This window comes from Panthera tigris, chromosome A2, assembly GCF_018350195.1.
Source record: "Panthera tigris isolate Pti1 chromosome A2, P.tigris_Pti1_mat1.1, whole genome shotgun sequence".
Classification (NCBI taxonomy): domain Eukaryota; kingdom Metazoa; phylum Chordata; class Mammalia; order Carnivora; family Felidae; genus Panthera; species Panthera tigris.
In genome coordinates this window covers 29886433-29908451 of record NC_056661.1, presented here as the reverse complement: position 1 = coordinate 29908451, position 22019 = coordinate 29886433, and the positions used below count along the sequence as shown (strand labels likewise).

At 42.6% G+C, this 22019-nt stretch overlaps 1 protein-coding gene across 15 annotated transcripts in view; it reads left to right on the top strand.

Annotated features, from left to right (window-relative positions):
* CADPS (calcium dependent secretion activator) overlaps window positions 1–20066 on the top strand; it is a 475617-nt gene extending 455551 nt beyond the window's left edge. For all 15 annotated transcript variants that reach the window (XM_042979336.1, XM_042979338.1, XM_042979339.1 and 12 more), the window contains 2 exons: window positions 15486–15590; window positions 18870–20066. In XM_042979336.1, the coding sequence (XP_042835270.1) occupies window positions 15486–15590; window positions 18870–19049 (285 nt within the window). In that variant the 3' untranslated portion in view covers window positions 19050–20066. The remainder of the gene's footprint in view (window positions 1–15485; window positions 15591–18869) is intronic.
* Window positions 20067–22019: the final 1953 nt, after the last annotated feature.

Here is a 22019-nt window from a genome sequence, read left to right as displayed (position 1 = left end):
ACTGGTTATGTTTTTATTCAATTACTTAGACGAGCAGCAGTTTCAGAAGTCATGCTGTGTACAGACAAGCCCAGATCTCATTTTGGTAGTTCAATTGGATTCTCTCTTTCAGGACAGCGAGGCTTTGGAGGCTAATCGAAAGAGTGGGGGATTTTGCCATTTGGGTACCTTAAGTTCAAAGGTGGAAGAATTTTGCGGGAAGTTCTTCCTCACTCCCCAGTTTACTTTATATTAAATAGGGCATGGGGTTATAGAAAATACTATTTACTTAGGGAGCCCCAGGGGATCTCTGGAGAGTCAGAAGCGGGAAAAATATAATGAAAATTAAAAGCCAATTTATTACGTATGGCTAATTACATTTCCTTTTCTCCCTTTTTCATAGAGAATGAATTCATACAGATATGTGCGATAGAAATGTAAAATGAGATTTAAAAAGGAACTATTTTTTGACGTTGTTTAATTCACATAAACTGCTTAGAACAGTGCCTGACACATACATGCTCCTTAAGCGTTTCTCCTCCTCTTCCTCCTCCTCCTCCTCCTCCTCCTCCTCCTCCTCCTCCTCCTCATTATTATTGTTATTGATGTTTATTAATACTAATGTCACTGTAGAACTTTTTCTCAAAGTGGGTTCAGTAGAACAGAAGTACCCTGAAGGATATTAATAGGTGGGTCATAGAAAGTGGTACTTCAGTCAGATACGTTTGGAAAATTTGAAGCCGAGTGAAATGCCTTTCTTTCCTGCAGGACTTGTCTGAGCATTTAGTTTGCTCCTGGAACCCTGCGACTCTGACTTGCCAATGGCATTTAGACAGAGGGTACAGCGTACATATGTGGATTCACAGACACATTCATAGGCCAGTGAAAATGCGAAGCTGAAAACGCCTATGCCTGTATTACTTTTATTTCCTTTTAAAAATTTGCAATTAACTCCCTCTGGGTAGCCTTTTTGTCTAGGGTCCGCTCCACTGGTATGATAAAATGGCAGACGTTCCCCAGGGAAGCGTCCCCCGTTCTCCTCCTCCCAAACCTCAGACCCGATAGCTAGAGGCCCAAGGGAGGCACACGACCGTCCCTGCAGCTGGGAGGCTGCTGGCCTTTGGTGCCCACGTGTTCTTTTCTTTTTATTGGGCATTGTTCTGTGTCTTCATCATGTTTTTGAAGGCGTCCCACAGCCTCACACCCGTAAACTTCAGACCCTCCTTGGATTGAAAAGGTGAAAGGCCCTTACTCAAAATTTCAAAACAAGTTCTTATCCCGGACAAAGAGAGGAGTGGCCTGTATCTGGAGCTTTCCAGTCCAAGTATGTGTCACCGTGGAAATAAATAAAAAGATACAGACTCTTTGGATTGGTCGAGCTGGGCTGGGAGCCCCGCGATAAGAGGTCACTGGTGTGAGTTACTATGGTAATTGAGTACTGTCAGCAACACTTTTGCTCTCATGAGCATTAAAGCACATAATAATAGGCAAACAACAGTGGTTAAAGCAAGCAGGTAGGATTACTATGTTCTTTTGTCAGAAGTATATAATGTCTTGTAGTCAGTTTTAAAGACTTCTCAACCCCCCAATCCACCCCACCATCACCTGCTGAGTAATTTTGTCTGCTTAATCTCCTGCCCTCCACTCGAAGATCTCTGCTAATTTGAGGCAAATGGGTATTTCTGACATTAAATAGGGCAGCGAGGCAGCCCTGACCCAGAAAGGCCGCATGCTGAAGCAGCGAGAAAAATATTCTTTCACCAATTTTGTTAAGGCGCTTTTGAATGAAGAGAAAGAGAGAGAGAGAGGGAGAGAGAGAGGAAAAAAAAAAAATAGCTTTCCCTGCAACGGGAGGTGGCAACCTCCCGAGGAAGGGTTTTTGCAGAACGAGGAAAAAAAAGAGAGAGGAAAAAGAAAGAAAGAGAAACTTGCAGAGCATCCCCACTCTCAACTTCCCCCATAAAACTTGTCACTTCGCATTGCCATCCGCTACCGCAACAATAATCACTCCGTGCCTATTGCTAATTGCAAGCACAGCTGAGGCCCAGCGGGGGGCCCTTGCACAGTCTCAGGCCTTTATACGAGGCTCAATCTGTTGTATGGCACTTGTTCACACACAAAAAAACTACCAGCAAAGGCAGAAAGAGGCAGAGTCACAGGTTTCTTGTAATCCCTCCGCCTCCCCGCTGACAGCCCAGCCCCAGAAGCATTCCTGGTTTTGTCCTCCTCTTTACAAAATCTGAAGTGACCTTAAGCTACGAGCATGTCAGCTTTTGAATGTCGAGTTGCCGGCTTCTTCAGGTGCATTAAGGAGCAGGGGGGAGCTACATCTGGCTTCTGCGTGTCTGTTTGCAGCACCCCTGGGGCGAGCTGTGGCTTCCTGTAACATGTAAAATATGAGTGTGAACTCAGGGTTCATGGCAAGGAACAGGAGGTCATGCCTCCATTCAGTTCTAAGTAAAGAAACTGGGAGTTTGCAGATGTTTTTCTGTATGTGTAATGACACCAACCCCCTCCCCAGCCACCGAGCGACCGAGCGCCGTTTTTTGATAAAATGTGCCACAATCAGTGTGCTACTTGCAGATTTATTCATATCAATTTTTGCAATTTATATATTCAGAGACAAGATTGCTATTTCGGCAACTTTATGTTGGATGCCGTACGTTTGCGTCTAGAGAAAGAGGGAACGAAGTACGGGGCGGAGGGTGGGCAAAGAAAGAAAAGAAATTAAGTCTGTTCCTCGGGCCACCAGCTGGGGTGTTGTCAAGGAGACAAAGCATTGGACAGGAGGGTCTGTGTCCCCCTTTCGCCCAGCGGTCACTTCCTGCCCAGGCTCGGAGGTGGGAAATCTATTGCTTCTGGCCCAGAAGAAGGCCCATGACTGGCTACCATGAGGACCGAGTGGAGTGGGGCGGGTGGAGAAAATCCCCTCAGCAGACCAGGCTCAGGCCACCTCAAGTCCTTCCATCCTCCCTCCAGTTAGGAACAGGCAGGCCCAAGAAGATCCTTGGCCCCCAGTGTGGCCCTGGCAGGGGGCATCCGGCCCCTCGTGTCCGCTTTGCAGCCCTTCTGTGCACTTCCCACGTACAGAAATTCCTGTTCCCAGCCCAAAGCCTCAGACTGCGTTTTCACCAACCAAAGACATTGGTCGGGCAAACATGGAGATTAATCCTCCTTAGCCTGGGGAATAAACGCTCCTCAGTGGGGCAGGGTTAATTGCTGAGCTTGGTGCAAAGATCATTTTGAGGCATTTAAGAAATACATGATTTTTATGAGTATAGCTGTTCCATGCAGGAGTTATTTCTCAGCAAAGGGCAAAAGCTTTGCCTGCCTTGCATTATTAGCCTAATTCTACTTAATTGTTTCCTAAAATAAGGGCTTCCTGAACACGCATTCCAAACCTTAATAAGTCTGTTGTGCTGCAAGTGATTCTGGATGGGGTCGCTGCTGCCCTTTTGGGCAGAAGAACCAGGGTGTCAGGGCAGAGTGCTGCTTGATCACATCTATGCTTGGAAAGTCAGGGACGGGAGTCGCTGAGGGGACGGGGGAGTCTCTGTGAACACATACGAGGATGCTTTGTGAAAAATGCATCTTTTTTTGTTGTTTGGACCTAATCCTCTATGAGCCTTCTTAGTTCTCGTCTCTGGGCTTCATTTAATTCTATTTCACAGTTTTAGAAATGTTGGCCCTGTGGCGTGTTTTAAATAAACCAAATAAATGACTGAGCAAATGCTACCAGATTTGTTCTTTGTTCTTCGCAGTCTCAAAACTCGGCCTTGAGAAATTGTCTCAGTCCTGGTATTAAGTGAAATGCCCATGTTCATCTTACAAAGAATTTTTTTTGGCTTTTTGTCAAACATGGTTGGGTGTTCAGATTAGAATATGTATACTGTTATATATCTGAGCTTTCTTAAGGAAAGTTTCCTTTTTGGTATAGGAAGTGATTTTTTTCATTTCCCATCTTTTGGGTTTAATTGTGGCAAAGTAAATATAACATAAAATTTGCCATGTTGGGGCTCCTGGGTGGCTCAGTAAGTTGAGCTTCTGAGTCTTGATTTCGGCTCAGGTCATGATCTCACGGTGCATGGGTTCGAGACCCTCACTGGCCTCCGTGCTGGTGGCACAAAGCCTGCTTGGGATTCTCTCTCTCTCTGCCCTTGCCCCACTTACACACGCATTCTCTCTCTCAAAATAAATAAATAAGTAAACATATATATATATATATATATATATATGTGTGTGTGTGTAATTTGCCATGTTAACCATTTCAAAGCATACAGTCACGTAGCATTAAATACATTCACATTACTGTGCAACCAATCTCCAGAACCCTTTTCATCTTGCAGAACTGAACCCATTAAACCGTAACTTCCCATCTCCCCCTCCCTAGGCCCTGGAAACCACCATTCTATTTTGTTTCTATGAATTTGACTCTTCTAGATATCTCCCATACGTGGAATTGTATAATATTTGTCCTTTTTCCACTGGCTTATTTTACTTAGCCTAGTAGCTGCAAGCTTCCTCGGAGTTGTAGCTTGTGACGGTATCTCTTTTCTTTTAAAGGCTGAATACTATTCCATGGTGCGTCTGTACCACTCTATGTTTATCCGTTTGTCTGTCGATGGACCTTTGGCTCTTATGAATAATGCTAATATGAACATGCCTGTGTAAATGTCTCTTCAAGAGCCTATGTTCAATCTTTTGGCATCGGTGCTAAAAAGCAGAATTGCTAGGTGTCTATCTTTTCATAATAGTGCTTACTTGGGTTGAGGAACTGGTGGCAGAGTGGCATTTGTGTTTGAGTTGAGATAGCATTCACGACTGAAAATTCACATTAGTGCCTCCACTTTGCCATCACATGCCTTCCTGTCAGTAGGTACCTATCTACTGGTGTTCTCAGTCAGAGAAGGTGAACTGTTGCCAGCCATATCTTACAGGTACTAGGAAAGAAAACCTTTGGGGACTGTCACGTCTGCTTGCACGTTACCCCCTGCCATATTGAGACATGGGATTGGGCAGAATTCATGGGGTTTCATGCAGTCTGATTGATCCAGGAGCAATAAACTCATTTCCAGGCTGGCTTTGGCTAGCTTGGATAGTTTACAGAGATTACCCACAAGTTGATCAAACCATTAAGTATATATATATGTATATACATACATATGTATATATACACACATATATACACACACACATATATATACATACATATATATACATATATATATATATATATATATATATTACATATATATACATATATATATATATATATATATATATATATATATATATATATATGTGGGGTGCCTGGGTGGCTCAGTCGGTTAAGCATCTGACTTTGGCTCAGGTCATGATCTCGCAGTCCGTGGGTTCGAGCCCTGCATCAGGCTCTGTGCTAACAGCTCAGAGCCTGGAGTCTGCTTCAGATTCTATGTCTCTCTCTCTCTCTCTCTCTCTGCCCCTCCCCCACTTGCATTCTGTCTCTCTCTCACTCAAAAATAAATAAACATTAAAAAAAAGTTAAAAAAAAAAGAATGTCTTCCAGAGAGACACCGATGTATAGTCCACGTAAGCTTAGCTTTGAATTAAACTCTCCTGCTTGATTTGCTTTCAGAAAGGATCCTTCAGGACTCTTACTTCCCTTGTATTTTCCCTCAGGCAAATGGTGGTAACAGGCCTGACTTGGGTGAGAAGGAGGCAGTGTGTTGGGTCAGGATCCAAGTACAGGTCAGGATCCAAGTACAATTTTGATCATTCACTTGAAATGTCGGTGCTAGAGACACTTGTTGCTGGATATTTCTCCACATTTCAGGTTTAAAGTTGAAATTTTGTCTTGAAAAGGTTATAGCTTATTTCAATAAAAAGAATATTAAGGTAATATTTAGGCCTTTTCAGAGGAGGTTAAAATAATGTTGCTCCCAAATGCTAAATTCTATACATGTTCCTATTGAAGATTCAACTGTTTTAAACAGTGACAACTTAAATCAAGCTTTAAAAAAAATTGTTTCACTGCACTATATCCTCTCTATGAGAAGGCAGTACAGCAAAGAGTAGGTGAATGGTCTTGGGACTAGGTTGTGGGTAAATATGGGTCTTGGAGCCTTGGTTTCAACAAGGTACTTCTGACTTCTCCATCAGTCTGGATTGCATCAGACTTTGGGGCCAGGTAATCCAGAGTTTAGTACCTTGAAGAGCCACAGCAGTAAGACAGCTTTACAAAGACCTCCATGAAATGGGTTTTTAGACATCCAAAGAATTATATAGTTTTTAAAAAGCAACAACAACAACAACTCCACTAAAAAGGACTTTTGAGACAGCCTGGAAGTTCATTCTGATTACCCAAATCCTCTGACTTCGATGTCTGTTTATTTTTTGGTGTCTCTGTGCTTTTTTTAGCTGAGCGTCCTGAAGCGGGGACTGGGAAATACCCATTTCTAGGTACGGTTGTTTTGGTGAATCAAATCCTGAATTACAGTAACACTCGAGTAAAGCAAAAGATGATGCCTTTCAACTACGTACCCATTTTTAAAAGCACTCAGATGATCTGCCCTTTAGGAAGTGTGGCTTCAGCCCTTGGGGAACTTTGACAAATCTTGAAATTTGCATGCGGATGCTTACTGCTTTGCCCATTCGGCATACATGGCTTGAATGTGCCAAGGTTTCTTTACCAGACCCTCTCTGAATCTGGAATGGAACACTGAATACAACCAGATCCCTGGCAATCCTCAGACCTGAGAGACCCACGGGGCTGTGGAATTGTGGCTTGGGTTAACAAAGCTATGGATACTTGGTAGAAGTGTAAAGAAACCCTGGATGATGCTTTTCACATGCTCTTAAATTACCCATATTGTAAGGAAGAAATATGCACTGAAAGCTTCAAACGTAAAAGATTTCATTACAGTATTTCAATACAGCAGTTTAAATAGGTTGCGGGTTTTTTCCCCCTAACTAATAATAACCCACTTTTGTCACAAAAAGCAAAGTGAAGAACTTAGTCACATGGGTGTGGTCAAAGTATTATCTTCCTCTTTGACTCATTGCCAACAAACAGAATGCCCTTCCTTCTTGAGACACTCGAGGCAAGGTGCTGAGGCAATTTCTCTGAAGCGTGGCTCTGTGGAGTTAGAGAAAGGGTACTTTCCAAAGAAAAAATTAAAACCTTCCAGCATTCATTATGCTTCTTCAGCCCAGAAATACAGGATGGTTATCAAGAGGTTACACATTGTCTGTTTACACAGACATTTTTAGAAGAACGGAAGTTTCTCAGAATGCTTTGTGCAACCCTACAGAGCTTGCACTTAGAAAGATTCCTTATTTGTGACGCAGGGTGTGATGGCGTGGCTGTGGTATTAACAGCTGACATTGTAGTATGTGCCTGGCACTGTGGTAAGTCCTCCAGACCTATTAACTCTTTTAATCCCCAGAGCAACCCTAAGTAGTTGTTATTACAGCCCCCATTTAGCAGAGGAGGAAACCGAGGCTCGGAGGGATTAAGGGACTTACCAAGATTCAAACACAAGAAAGCCCGGTTCACGTCCATTCTCTTAGCCACTAGGCTGCACTGCCTCTCAGCCTCCTATGCTCTGGCTCTTGCTAGCTCCCAGATCACTTCTCCGAGTCTCAGTTTCCTCCCCTGTGAAACGAGACTACAAGTGATAAGAGAAATTCAACTGTTGAGAAGTTAGCCACAGACTGCCCAGGCTTTTAGTGCTGTGTCTGCCCAGCATATATGGCTTGACCATGCTGGTTTCAAAGGAAATATGTATTTAGAAATGAACTAACGATAGAACTCCAATCCTTTTAGATTTCAGCTATCATTTATCCTAGGATATATTAGAGTGAGTCACAAATTTTTAATACAAGAAGGTGTGTGAAGTTTCTCCGTGGTGGTTATTGTACCTTAGGCCCAATACCGTAATTTCAAAAAGAGCTCATTTTTACAATATTGGGCGAAATATTACCCTCAGTTATAGGCATGGGACAACATGTCTTGTTTGGCATGTGTATGTATATATGCGTATATGTTTTACTTAAAGCAAGACACTACCGTATGCATGTTATACTTCAGTACAATGCTTTTGTAGCGTTTATTTATTTATTTTGAGAGAGAGAGAGAGAGTGCACACGCAGAGCCTGACTCAGGGCTTAATCTCACAAACCGTGAGATCATGGCCTGAGCCGAGATCAGGAGTTGGACGTTTAACCAACTAAGCCCACCCAGGTGCCCCAATCAAATTTTTCTTTAAAGAGAAAAGCGACAGAGGAAGAACTGAGTTTTGCGCTAGACTGTTTTCATTGGCTTTGGGACTCTGCCTAAAATTGTTTCTTCTATAACATTTTCTGATGGTGCCCTCTTCAATTTCACGTGAAACCAAATTTCCCCAAGGCTCTACTATTTTACTGTCCCTACTCACCGAAGACTTTAAAGTTTATGATGTATAATTTTTCAGCACTGAAATTGTAATCAGTGTTATAACTTTTGTATCTCCAAACTCTTAAGAAAATTCGATCCATTGTGATAAAGGTAACTTTGCTAATTGTATTTCACCTTGGAAACTCAACCTGCCCACCGTGAGAACTTTCTCCCAGTAGCATTTGCTGAGTTACTAACCTAAAAGAAAAGAAGAAGAGATCAGATAGGGCTACAAAGGAGAAGAAAAAAAAAATACATGGATTCTAGCTAAGAAATGGCATGGCCTCATTCCCATACAGCTTTTTCTAATCATTTCCATTAAGTTTCAGCAGTGATGGTCTCTCTTAGTCCTTTAAGGTTGTTGAGTGGTTTTCCCACATTCTGCTTAGCAATGTTCCAAGCTCACAAAAAGTAGAATCTTTTCAATACCAAGTCAAGCTCAGGTTCTGAGGGAAACAGGTTCAACAACATTATCCTACCCACACCCTTCTCCTTTGAGAGTTTTGGAGCTGAATGGCTTTGCTGAGGAGACACCTAGAACTGGAGTTGTCTCTCTATAAACAAACCATTACGTTTTTTAATTATTGAGTTGAATGGGACAGCTCATACAGATGTCGTGGTAAATAACCAACCTGAAGCCTATCCTACCACGTACTGATGCTTTGTGACCCCAGAGTACTTATTTAATTTACCTATGTGCTTTTTCCTCCTCTACAAAATGAGGCTGTTAATAGTGTCAACCTCTTAAGAGTTCAACTCAATGACTGAATGATAAACTGCTTGTAGAATGCTGTGCATAGCACTTGGACATCGTAAAGGCTCGGTGTTCCCTGCGTAGGTAACTACAGGTTTCCCTTGCTATCCGAAAATAGAGTTCCTGTGAAAACCTTCCTGAACTGGAATGGTGTAAAGAAACACCATTTAGTTTGTATGGAAAACTTTTTGAGCATTCTCAGACCTAAACCATAACCTTTTTTAGGCTTTTCTTTTTTCTTTAACCCTCTTTTCATGTTTATTTATTTATTTTGAGAGAGCAGGACAGAGAGAGCATGAGCAGGGGCAGAGAGAGAGAGAGAGGGAGAAAGAGAATCCCAGGCAGGCTCCAAGCTGCCAGGGCAGAGCCCAATGTGGGGCTTCATTCCACAGTCTGCAAGATCATGACCTGAGCCCAACTGAAGAGTCAGACGCTTAACCGACTGAGCCTCCCAGGCGCCCCAAGGCTCTTCTAGTACCTTAGGACACATCTGGCTGAAGGATGCATAGGATAAATGGAGACAAGGCACAGATGCTCACAGAGGCAAGTCAGACCTGTGGCAGCTTGAGACTGAGATGCTGAGTATAGTTCCCGCGGAAGGAGTTTGGTGGGGCCACTCTCCCTGCCCGGGGTACATGCTCCCTGTATAACAATTCATTGCAACACAAACCCAGAACGCTGCTTTTGCTTTTTGCCTTTTCTCATTAAAGCCAAAGTCCTCTTCCAATTTCTTTCTGATAGCAAAAACGGGTGCTAATGTAGGTCTTTCGTAAAAGGGAAGTGGCCTAAGGCAAACTTTGGAGAAGTGGGGGATGGATAGCTATACTTTTGTTCATTGTGCCCGTGTGTGTGTGTGTGTGTGTGTGTGTGTGTGTGTGTTGGCGAATCGTGTGCGGAATAGTACTTCATTTAAGACAGTAGACTCCAATGTCTTATACGCAGTCCGGTGTGATAGGGGGTTGCTTAAGTGAAGGACATACATTACCCTTGTGATTAGTGTGAAGGGAAGCACACTGAAGAGTTTTCCGTTGGGCCTCTGTTCCTTGTTGTCATTGCCCCTCACGTGATACGTGGGTAGCTCGGAAAACAAACGAATCATTAACAGTGAGGTCTCTTTAGGACATCAAATTAACATCAAGACGGGGAATGCCAGTTTCAAAGGCAATACATATTTAGAGATGATCTAACAATAGAACTCAGATCCTCATCCGTGTAGGAATTTAGACTCGTCGAGGTGGCCCTGAGGGCGGCAGAGGTAAAGCAACATAAAGCCACGCCACCATATAATCACACCCTTGCTTGCTGATTAGGGACTATCCCAATCTAAAGTGGAAGTCCGAACCTTCTATTGGCCAGCGAGGTGTGAATTATTCATTTTTGCTCTCAATCCTGCAGCGTTTCCTGGCGGTAAAATTTCCCCGGGGAACAGTGAACCCAAGGGCAGAGACTAGGAAGAGGTGAATGAGTCACCTCTCGGTTGTAAAATTTAAGGGGGAGTCCAAAAATATAGTAGTCAAGGTCAAAAATATTTTAATGCATCTTTAAAAAATCAAAACCGAGGCAAATAATCCAGGATGAATGAAATATCAGAATATTAAAGACAATATCCATGGATCCTGCATGGGCAAGACCCCGCCTCACTAGCCTCCCCCTAATCCTGGCTATCGTGCACCCCAATATTACAGAAGGGACGTTGTGTATAAGGATTTCTCTGCACGAAGTCGGTGTGTTTACAGGGCACAATACCTGAGTATATCTGCATGTTAATTAAGCTCCTACTAGAAATGAATCAAGAAATTTCCTTTGTGTTGTATATGGAAAGGACAGCTTTATGTTTCTGTGTGTAATAATAGTCACGATATTTTATTGAGTGTTTAGTATGTGACAGTCACTCTCCTGGTCACTTTACATAATTGTCTCTTTTAACGCTCACAGTAATCCTATGAAGTAGGTACTGGTTTTAACTCCAAGAGGAGACTGAGGGTCAGAGAGTTAAGTAGCTTGTTTGAAGGTTATCCAGCTAATAAGTAGCCAACCCAAGCTGAAGCTGTACTTTATCCACACAAAGTTGAAAAATCACTCGTTATTTGTCCGAATCCTTTTAATCCGTTACTAAATCTAGGTCAGTATAGTTTAAAATGTGCTTTATGCACCCAGGATGCTTGTATGGGTTTGGGTGATGATCTACCACTGAACAACTTTACGGTGGAATTGCGAAGATGGAGTTTGTGTCCTGTAAGACTTAGACACGCAATTCCAGAGGTGCTCTAGGACGAGCAGTGTTTTCCACCACCACAGGGTTTCTGTGTTCACTTGCTCTCTCCTTTCTCCCTTGTTCTGTGGCATTTCTTAGTGTGAGAAAAAGACAGAGAAGCACGGGCTGATAATGGTGATGGTGATGGAGAGGTTAGTGATGGTGGTGATGACGGCAGGAACTAACGTTAATTGAAGCCTTAATAAGTACCAAGTACTGTGCCGAGAGCCTTACTAGGATTACTTCCTCTCACCCTCAAAAAGACCATGAAAGGCTGATGAATCCCCATTTTCTGAAGAGGAAACTGAGTCTTTGAAACCATAAGTAATCTGCCCTAGATTACAAAACCAGGGAAAAGACGAGTAAGGCCTATGCTCTTAATGACTACACTGTAGAAAGGAAGAAGAAAGACGAACAGGCAGAGTCTCCGATCAGCCTTCCGGGTCCTCCTAACTAGAACTTTCAGATCCGGTTGCAACTCCTAGAGGAGTCCCCAGTTTTCCCAGGGACTTCCTTTAGATGGGAAACCTTTTGGGTTTTAGCTCCAAAACCTCCACATAATTATCCCCTTTCTTTTAAAGGGGCCCTGGGTACTAGGATTTTATTTCTCTAGTGCATTTTTAGGATTAAGGTGACCTTATTTAGGGAGTTCCCAATGAATACACCTGAACTAAGGGGAGGCTGGCAAAGGAGTCACGATTATCCTTACTTAGTCCATGTTGTCAGTTCACGATTTTATTCTTAAGGGTTTAGAGTGCATTTTACCAAAATTTTAGTGTCCCGGGGTTAGGATATTTCTGGAAAAGGCACATCTGAACCCAAGACGAAACAAAATAAGAGGCCTTAAAATGTGTAATTTCCTCTTTTGAAGAATCATAACCAATCTGCTTTATTAGCATCAATCTCAAATAACGCAAACCTGAGTAATAAGGACCACGCGAGGACAAGCAGGAACCCAGATACCCAGCAATGGGCTGGTAAGCGTGTAACAACTGGCTTTCTGGGAGGGAGAATGCCCTGGCTTGTGGTGTTTGCCAATTTCCACGGTGTAAAAACTCCCACCAAGGCCTATTTCTAGCTGTCAATGTGATATCCTGAATATGGAGTTGGAAAGAGGTGCTCCAAACCGACTCTCATGACCGGCACACTATTGTACCATCCTCGGGAGGAGTAATTAGACGATCAGCTGTTTCAGTGCAGTGCCTAATCCTGAAGAACTGCCTCTTCTGAACTCACTAGCTGTGTGACCTTGCTCAAGTCGCTTCACCTCTCTGGGCCTCTGTTTCGTCCTGTACAGACGATAATATGGAAGCTGTTTTTCACCTCTAACATTTTAAAGTTCTAGAAGGCAGTGACTCCTGCTTTCTCCGACATCCAAATGCCTTTAAGCGCCTTTCTGGAAAACCAAGTTAGCGCTGTGCTGTATCCAACTTCATCTACTGAGCATAAGGTTTGGAAAGGAGTGACTTACTCCCTTTTGCCTCTTTAAATGCGTAGCCAATGGGGCATCATACATTTTTTACACTTCTTTTGCTAGATGTGAGATCCAGGAGGAAAGGCATGGATGTTCCAGGGCTTTGCTTGTTCTCCTGGGGTGGGAATCTGCAAGCGTGACACGCTGAGCCATCGCTGTATGCATTTCCTACCTCCCTATGCTTTCAGCAGCAGAGACAGAGTATTGAGAGTATTCTACCTTTTTACTTTTGTTTTTATTGTTTGCTCTCTAAAAGCCATTTGACAAGAATGGGAATCACTCATACAAAATGAGGACGGGGGTGGGGAGGGTGGGGAGGGTCGTTATTTTTTTTTCCCCCCTGAAAGGTGGCACGTCTCTCAGCAAAGAGAAAAAGGCATGTTGCACAAGGCTTGCTGGCAGTGATAGAAGCCAGCGCCGGTTTGCCTGTTGTCACAGCCAAAGCAAAATGCCACCTCTGCCTAGGAGCCAGAGTGCCACATTCCTCTTTTGTGTCCCTGAGATGCACCCGTCATGTGGCCCTGGATGTGTAGGTTTGGCCAGGAGGTCCCCATGTTCTTCGAAGGTCATCTTCCAACCCCAGGAGGTACAGGAGAGGGGGGAGCAATGCTCCTGACTCTCAAATTACATTATTTGAGTCCCCAGATTGCATGTCAGATAAAGCCAGCAAATGGCATCTGAGGGCTGAGGTGAACACAAGAGAGCCCCCCACTTGCTGAGAGTAAGGTAGGGCTGCAGAAACACCAGGAACCTGGTGATATTTCTGTCTCCAGACCCCTTCTTAACAAACCCAGATGCAGTGACAGCAAAAGCTCCAGAATCCCAAGGCAGGAGGTGCCAAAAACACTCCCCAATAATCACTGCCTCTCCCCTCCCCCCCCCCCAAAAAAAAAGTTTCAGTAAGATATTCTCACTCCTAGAGGGGAAAACCTGTCCACGCCTGAAGCAGCTTGACCCCGGGCGAACCCCCCTCCTACATGGAGTGAACTGTGAATCTCAAGGGAAAAAATCCCCACCCCCCCACCCCGCCTGCTCCCTGGGGAGGGACAGAAGGTTCCTAAAACTGACGGTTTCGCCTCCATGATCTTTAAAAGAGCAGAAGTTGGCTGTGAGGCTGCAATACCGCCTTGATTGGGGTAGTGTGGTCTCTGTTTGCGGCTGGGCTCCAAAGAGAGCCACAATTGGCTCTGATGAGGAAGGAGCCTAGAAATGAAAGATTGCAAAGAGGGCTTCTGAACGCCATGGCTGAGACTGTGTCGTTTCTTACAAGGTGAAACTTGGCAGTTCTACCTTGCGAGTAAAAACCCAAATTAATTTTTTTTAAAAGAAATTAAGTCAGAAACAAGGCTTCAGAAAAACTGTGAGTGTTAGGCATAAACTGATTTTGGATGATCTTTAGGTGAGAAAGGGTGGAGTTTACCATCAGAAACATGTTTTTATTTATGCTTTTCAAATCCCCACTGGTGCGCAGTGTGTGCGCGTGTGCTTGTGCGCGCGCACGTGTGTGCGTGTGTGTGTGCGTGCGCGTGTGTGTGTGTGTGTGTGTGTTAGCATGAGAGCACGCATTGCCTCGGTTCTGTAACTACTCTTTTTCTTACATGTTTGCTGTGCACAGTTCATATAGATGCCCTATAAATAAATATATAGGTCCATCCACACCTTTTCATTTTATTTGTAAATTGTTTGGTATAAGCGGCAATGCGTAATGAAACCTGGTGAAGTTTAAAAGATTAGATTTTTTTTCATACTGACACTTCATAACACTGTTCATATGTCTCTGAGTGAGATTTATGAATATATGAGCAGTACTGCAAAATTATACCGCACCAGAGACTTCCTGCACCACAGGGGTGGCAGTCTAAAGTGACACAGCTTCAAGCATTTTTCACAGACAAGAAGCAAAATTTAACCCCCTTAAGGGGAAGTATGATTTCAACAGCTTGAAATGAGCTCATTTGTAGATGTTTTTTTTCTCTCATCTTCCATAATTTTTTGGTGTTAAGATTAAAACAGATTGCACAGCCAACGTAAGGGCATATATGCTGCCCAGAGTGTAATTTGGCCCTTAAAGAGAAACCTTCATTGTCTCTATCCCAATGCCAATAGGGTCACTGAAGGTAAACTTCACATTCAATTCGTAAGGCTCTCAGCCGGATTCCCAGAATTGTCCTAAGCAGACAGGGTCTGGGTTTTTTCAAAAGGTAAGTAGCAGGTGACATCCGTTTGTCCAGTGGAGAAGCTCCATCTCCCTGGGCATCTGAAATGGTGGCATTAGGAAATAGTGACTTGAATGTCAACTGAGTGAAACTAACCAACAAAAAGGAGAATCAGAAGAGCAAAAGATGGTCTATAGGAATCGATCGTATAGGAGATGTCTGTAGCGGGAGAGTTCTGTGTTAGATGCTAAGTCCGAACCCATTTCTTTCAGGCCGATCTGGTACCTTGTGATTTTGTGTCAGTTAATGTTCACGATGTCTATGCTCTCCAATTCTCTTTAACCGTTTAGTTTCTCCTTGGAACAGAGCAGGTGCTCAAACGTGGCCTGTTCCCTCTACTCTTTGAATGCTTCGTGATGTGTTGGCTGGAGAACTTTTGTCTCTTTTTTCAGCAATGGTACAACAGCTCCATGAACGTGATCTGCACCTGGTTGACAGACCGGATGGACTTACAGCTTCACATTTATCAATTGAAAACACTAATTAGGATGGTAAAGGTAAAAGAAAAAATAATTATTCTTTTTTGCAAATAGCTTACTGAAATACATTTCATTGTCAAGCTGCAGAACTTCCTTAGCACAAAGAATATTGGTTTGCATAGAAAACAAGACGATTTCTAAAATAGCATCTCGGGCAAGAAAAACCTCTGAAATCACTTTGGGATGCATGCTTAATTTATTACTCAGACATCAAAGGAAAAATTAATAAAAAGGAATTTGACATTTTATCCAGGCCAGAAAAATACTTTATGTATCTGTCATGCAAAAATACTGCAGCGGCCATCGTGCCCTGTGCATTAGACTTTCAAAAGCTGGCTTTTGGTACCATTATGCTAATCACATCAATTACCAATTTCATTTATGGTTTAATTAAATAAAATTTTGCCACAATTAATGTAATAGAAATATTTACCTCCAGCTCTTTCTGAATATGTCCTGTGATCATTATCAGGATGCAAATCATTATTGTTCTCATAGTTAATTGAACTAGTTTCTCTTACAATGCGTGTATACAGTCAAATGGAAAGGATCACAAAGGTGAGATAACATACCCTGAAAGTAGCTTTTTTCCCTGTTCTTGTGTGTGTGCCTTGGACTAATGATAATTATTTCAGCGTGAAATCTCAGTGGTTTACATGAAATAATAAGATCACAGAAGGGGGTAAATACGTTTTTGATCATTTCAGTTTCCATTTGATGCTTCACCATAGAGGGTTTTAAACACTCAGATGCAAAAATCTCATTCAAAGTACAGAGTGTCTGTAAAAATATTTTAATAATAAAACCTAGCTGAATTTCTATTTCTTAGCAGTTTTCCAGAAGTCCCCCCCACCGCCCAGCCCCAGCTCTACCCCCTAGCCCCTCAGCCCCCCACCCCCCACCCCCGCCCTATTTCTTAGTCTCTTTAGGATTAGCACCATTTCATTGAAGGTGTTCTTCCACCCCAGTGCTGACTTAAAACCAATTACTGTTCCGTTGAGTGTAATTAAAGAGAATTATTATCATCTACATTTGATCTCACAAAGCGTCTGCCCAGGGAAGGTTACCGACAGCCGTGTACTACAGCTCTTAAAAGAAATGTATGCACTCGGAGTATAGACCCAGCCTAATTTTCATATTTTTAAAAGTTCACTTCCTGAAGGCAAGCTCACTAGCCATTGCCTCAGCACTTAAATTCCATTTCCCGGGCATAAGTACTCTTCTTTGGGGGAATTTTTTTTTTTGACACTGACTGGGTGGACATGAAAAGAAGAGATTAATTTTAATATTTTAAAATACCTTCCCATGACTGATATTAGTGAATCTATGTTGGGAATATTGGAATTAGCACTATTTAATTAAGGAAAAAATGTAAGTCCGAGAGGAGGCTTATTCTTAGCCTTCTGCCCAAAAAAAAACCCCAAAACAGAGACGTGAACCACAGGGAAGGGACACAAATGTCACTGCCAAAAGAACTCCCTCACTTTTGCCAGAGATAGGCCCAGCAAAACTTGTGTCGCTGCACAGAGGTGTGAAGCACAATTCACAAGCACCTTCACCAGAGGCCTCTTCACTGAGCACCTTAACCAGAGGCCTCCTTCTCTGAGACGAATTTCCAAAGATAGTTGGCTTTCTTTCCTGCCTTCCCATCCACTCCCTTCATCCATCCGTTCATTGATTATTCACCAAGCATTTATTCACTCATCCAACAGTGGATAAATATTAGTTGAGCTCCTCCTTCTGTTACAAGATGGAGAATTTAAAAATGACTGGATACAGTCCCTGTTTGTAGGCGTCTAGAGTTGAGTTGGGGAATGCCGCTCTGGAATTTGAATAAAGGGGAGAATATCCAGCTGCTTTCTACCTTTCTTTTTCCCATCATATTCTGGCACCAATTAGATTATCCTAAGTGGAAAGAGAACAAACAATTGAAAAGTACAAAAAAAAAAAAAAGTGAATCTTCTGGATACCTGGTCTACACCATGCCTAGAATTTACTCAGCCTCCTACCCTTTCCCGTCAAGATGAAGACAATTCAGGTAGCTACCTAGCTACCTAGGAGAGCCTTGCAGCTTGACCCATAATTAGGAGGACCTTTTAACTAAGTGTCAAAGTGGAAAGGGGGACACACGGTCGTCCTATCCATAATCTGATATTAGCGGACTTCACTGAGCTGAGCCTCATTCACTAGTTAACTCTGCGGTCATTACAACATGTAACCTTCAAGAGGGGTTGACACTGTGATTGTTGATAATATGATTCATTAGATGGATGACAAGAAAAGGAAGTCACAAACAGGAGTGCACTGAAGGGTAACATTCCTCCTCATGCTCCTTCAGCATATCAATGCTGTCCCATATCAATGGAAGAGACACACGGCAGAATCAGTAGCTGAAATGATATGCAGTGTGATGAGAAAAGTTGTTAGAGAGAGACCTTTCTCCAAAAAAAATGTTAAGAAGTAGACAACAGCCAGATGCTTCTGGTCATGTTCAATTAACGCTAAGGGATTTCTAGAAAAAAACAGTCCCTGGGATACCTCAGGAAATCCGAGAGAGATCGCCTGAAGGAACAAAGAAAGACTTTGTGGTACAGTAATACCAAGCCATTGTTCTTGAAAAAGAGCCAAATTTCTTCCCCGAGACCATGAAGTTGTGAACGGAATAGATACGCTTCTTTCCCAAGGAGATAAGAAATGAATCACATGCCTGCAACATATTGATGAGGCATTAGCACTCCGTCTCCCCATAATTGTTGCTGCCCGTAATAGGTTTCATATACCAACATGCATATGTCTGTCTTGTGAATGAGACAGAGGGATGTGCCGTTACGAGCCTCAAAAATATTAAAGACCAGACTGCAAAGGAAATCACAAAATATCATAATCGCTTGATCCATTATTTATGTGTTATGGCCCCTTACACAGTCTATCATATTATAATACACCAACCTAAGAGAAAGAACCAGACCCCCCCCCCAAAAAAAAAAAACCACCAAAATGAATCAAAACAATTATGGAACATTTCCCTTTATGGAACTGAATAAACACAAGCTTATGTTCTTTGCTTTGTCTCAGCTAATACAGTTTATCCTGCCACAATTTCTCATTTTCTGTCATTCAGAGAATCTCAGTTTTCAGTACAAGTGAAATCTGAGTACGGTGGCTTTTCATTTGACAATGCATTAAGTGAGACACTGAGCTGAAGGTCAGCGTTCTCACACCCACACATGCTTTGTGCCCTTTCCCTCCCTTCGTGGAGATGAGATCTCGCTTATCACTGATCTTTTCCCTCCTTAGAAAACCTATAGAGATTTCCGATTGCAAGGGGTCCTGGACTCGACCTTAAACAGCAAGACCTATGAAACCATCCGGAACCGGCTCACTGTGGAGGAAGCCACTGCATCAGTGAGCGAGGGTGGGGGCCTGCAGGGGATCAGCATGAAGGACAGCGACGAGGAAGACGAGGAAGATGACTAGAAGGCTAGGGCCTGGAGTCCTTTGGGACAAAGTCCTGTAATCAATGCATGTCCTTAGTCTGTTAGTTAACCCCAGTAGGGAATTTTCTGTCAACTACCATGCCCATGAGATGTTTACCAATACAATTGCCATTTTAGCTATGTGGTACCAAGATTAGCAAATGACCTTCCACCCCACTGATTTCCTGATTCCATGTCTGTATGTTTACAAGCAATATGGAGCACCATTCTTTAAAAACTGTTCGTGGAGAATACATAGCCCAACTGCTAGGTGTGTTCCTGTTCTCAGCAAAGTTAAATGATGCTTCATTAATATACTGTGTATGCACTGATGGTAAACGGATGTGAGGGCGAGTACACCAAGTATTTCACTTCTCTGTTTCGCGTTATGTGGATGCCAGTTATTTAAACGAGTACAATAAATTAAAGTAAGACACATAGATCTGCTTTGGTTTTTGGAAAACAAAGGCAAGCCTCCAGCAAGCCACCTTTTTGGTTCTTTGTGTTCCCCCGAAACTAAAAACTGAACCCCCGTTTTCCTTGTTAACTCATCCTTTCACGGATCCATGTAGTTAGCCAAAAAACAAACAAACAAACAAAAAAAGGCGGCTAGATACCAATGGATTGATCTTGTCATTTGCCACGGCAAGGGTGATCCTCCCATGAGCAAACACCAAGCACAGTTCAGAGCAACTGTCATCCGTCCAAGTTTATCCTCTTAAACGTCACATTTTGCTTTTATGTTTCGATAACCGTGTATGTAAAAAACCTGAATATTTAAATTACAACCCTAGACTATAAATGTGTTTATAATAAGATATGGATATTTCCTTCAGTAGATTGTCACCATAATTTAAAATATTTTGTTCCACACTGGTTTTTATATCTGTCATGTACATTGCATTTTGGTCTGTAACTGCATGACCCCGGGGTCCTCTGCAGAGCAGTTTCTTTCTGTGTAGTGAATCCATCTTGCTTTTGCCTTATATAAAGCCTACAGTTATGAAAGTGTGGAAGACTGTGGCTTCTCAATAAATAACCATTCAATGTCCTCAGAACACGCCTCCGAGTCTTTTTTCCTCTGTCTTTTTGGAAAGCCAGAACCGAAACACACACAAACCGGCAGAGGAGGTCAAGAACAGGCAAGAGGTCACTTCCTTGAAACTCTTGGAGGGGTGGTTTTCAAATGCTTGTCTCCACAAAAGGCAGCCCAAAGTCCCACTGAGTCAGACTCCACTCATTCAGAACAGTGGGCATTTGGACATGTTGGGCAGATTATGCTTCCATTACAGGATAAATAAGGGTCTGCTAAGCAAGAGAGGAGTGTAAACGAGAGAAATGTTTCTCCTGTACGAAAAGAAGGCCAACAAACTGTTTTTAAGCGCTACTTTAACAGCAGTGTTTGCATCCAAACAAAGCGTGTGCCAATTATATACGATTCTTATAGATTTGTTAAAGCATCTCACAAGATTCTCTAAGATATGGAGCACTCTTCTTGCCCCCCAGTTCTTGTCAGCAGATATAATCACGTAGGTGTGAAAGAAATCAAACATTTTGCAGCCTTACCTGTCTTATTTGCATCTGTCACTAAATCAAGCTGACCTTTCCTTGGGGCTGACGGGCGTTTTAGAGAAGTGACGAATTTTTTCATTAGGACCAGGTACACCAGTGGCTGTCTACAAATGAATTCCTCTAAATAATACGTCCTACTTTTTTTAATCCTTCAGGTCTGCAGGTACAAATCAATAGTACTTCCTGCCCTTAGTGGGATTGCAAGGATAACTCCCATTTGTTGAGCAACTATTCCGCACCAGACATTCTCTATATAATACCTCATTCAAATCTCACAACAACCGCAAGAGGAAAGGATTGTTATGATCCTCATTAGAAACAAACAAATTGAGGTCGGAAAGGTTAAGGCCACTTGCCCAGTGGTTACACATCTCCCTATGGAAACAATATTGCAGAGACACTAGTATAGAGTTGGTAATACAAATGGTGGGGGTGTATCATTCAGGTGTGAGATATCTTTGATTGCCCAATGGCACCAAGATAAGTCTGCGTGGCAAAGCCAGAATTTTTGAAAAATATATTTGCATTTTTAATTCCAAAGCTATGATATAGTTTTTGCAACAATTACAAACAATTCAGAAATGTGCAAAGTAAAGAGAGAGAGCCTGCCCAGTGCATAGTATAGTTGAGAAGAGGAAGAAATGCTCCAGAGCCCTGGGCGGGGGGGAGCTAAGTGAGTTAGAGAACTAATGAAAGGGCGTGACCCAAAAGGCAGAAAGAGAAAGAAGCAAGTGTGAAAAGATTGTGCCTTCAAAACCAAGGTTAAAAAAAAGAAAAAAAGATTCCTTCAAAAGGAGAATTCCCCCCCACCCCTCAGCCTAGCGCTGAGGATCCTGTTGAACAGTATCCCCCAGGTGCATCCCCGGAGGAAAGGCTATGCAGAAGGAAATGATATCAGGTAAGATCAGAAAGAGAGAACTCCCCAAGTTTTTTAAGTCTCAGGTTATCCTTGCCACAAATTTAAAGCTGAGAAGGAGACCATTTTGATATCTTGAGCCTTCTTTTTTTACTTCTTTGGGATAGAATCTTAAGTGTTCTCTTCCTTCCTGTTTGCTTGTTTTTCATTAAAATGCAACAAACATACAGAAGAGTGCACAAATCCTAAGCCTACAGGTCAAGAAATAGGACATAATGAACACTTCCAGACATACCCATGCCTGTGGCCCTTCTCAGTCTCTACCTCCTCCCTAACTCAACAAAGGTAACCACTATCCTGATTTCTCATAGTGTCAATTGAATTGAAGCCCTTACGTAATTAGAATCACGGTATTTATTCTTTCAAGTCTGGCTTCTTTTTGCTCTACGTTATATTGTTGGTGTAGCTATAGTTCATTTCCTTTCAGTGCTCTATAGTATGAATATACCACAATTTGTCCATGTTCACATGTATTTAGTTCAA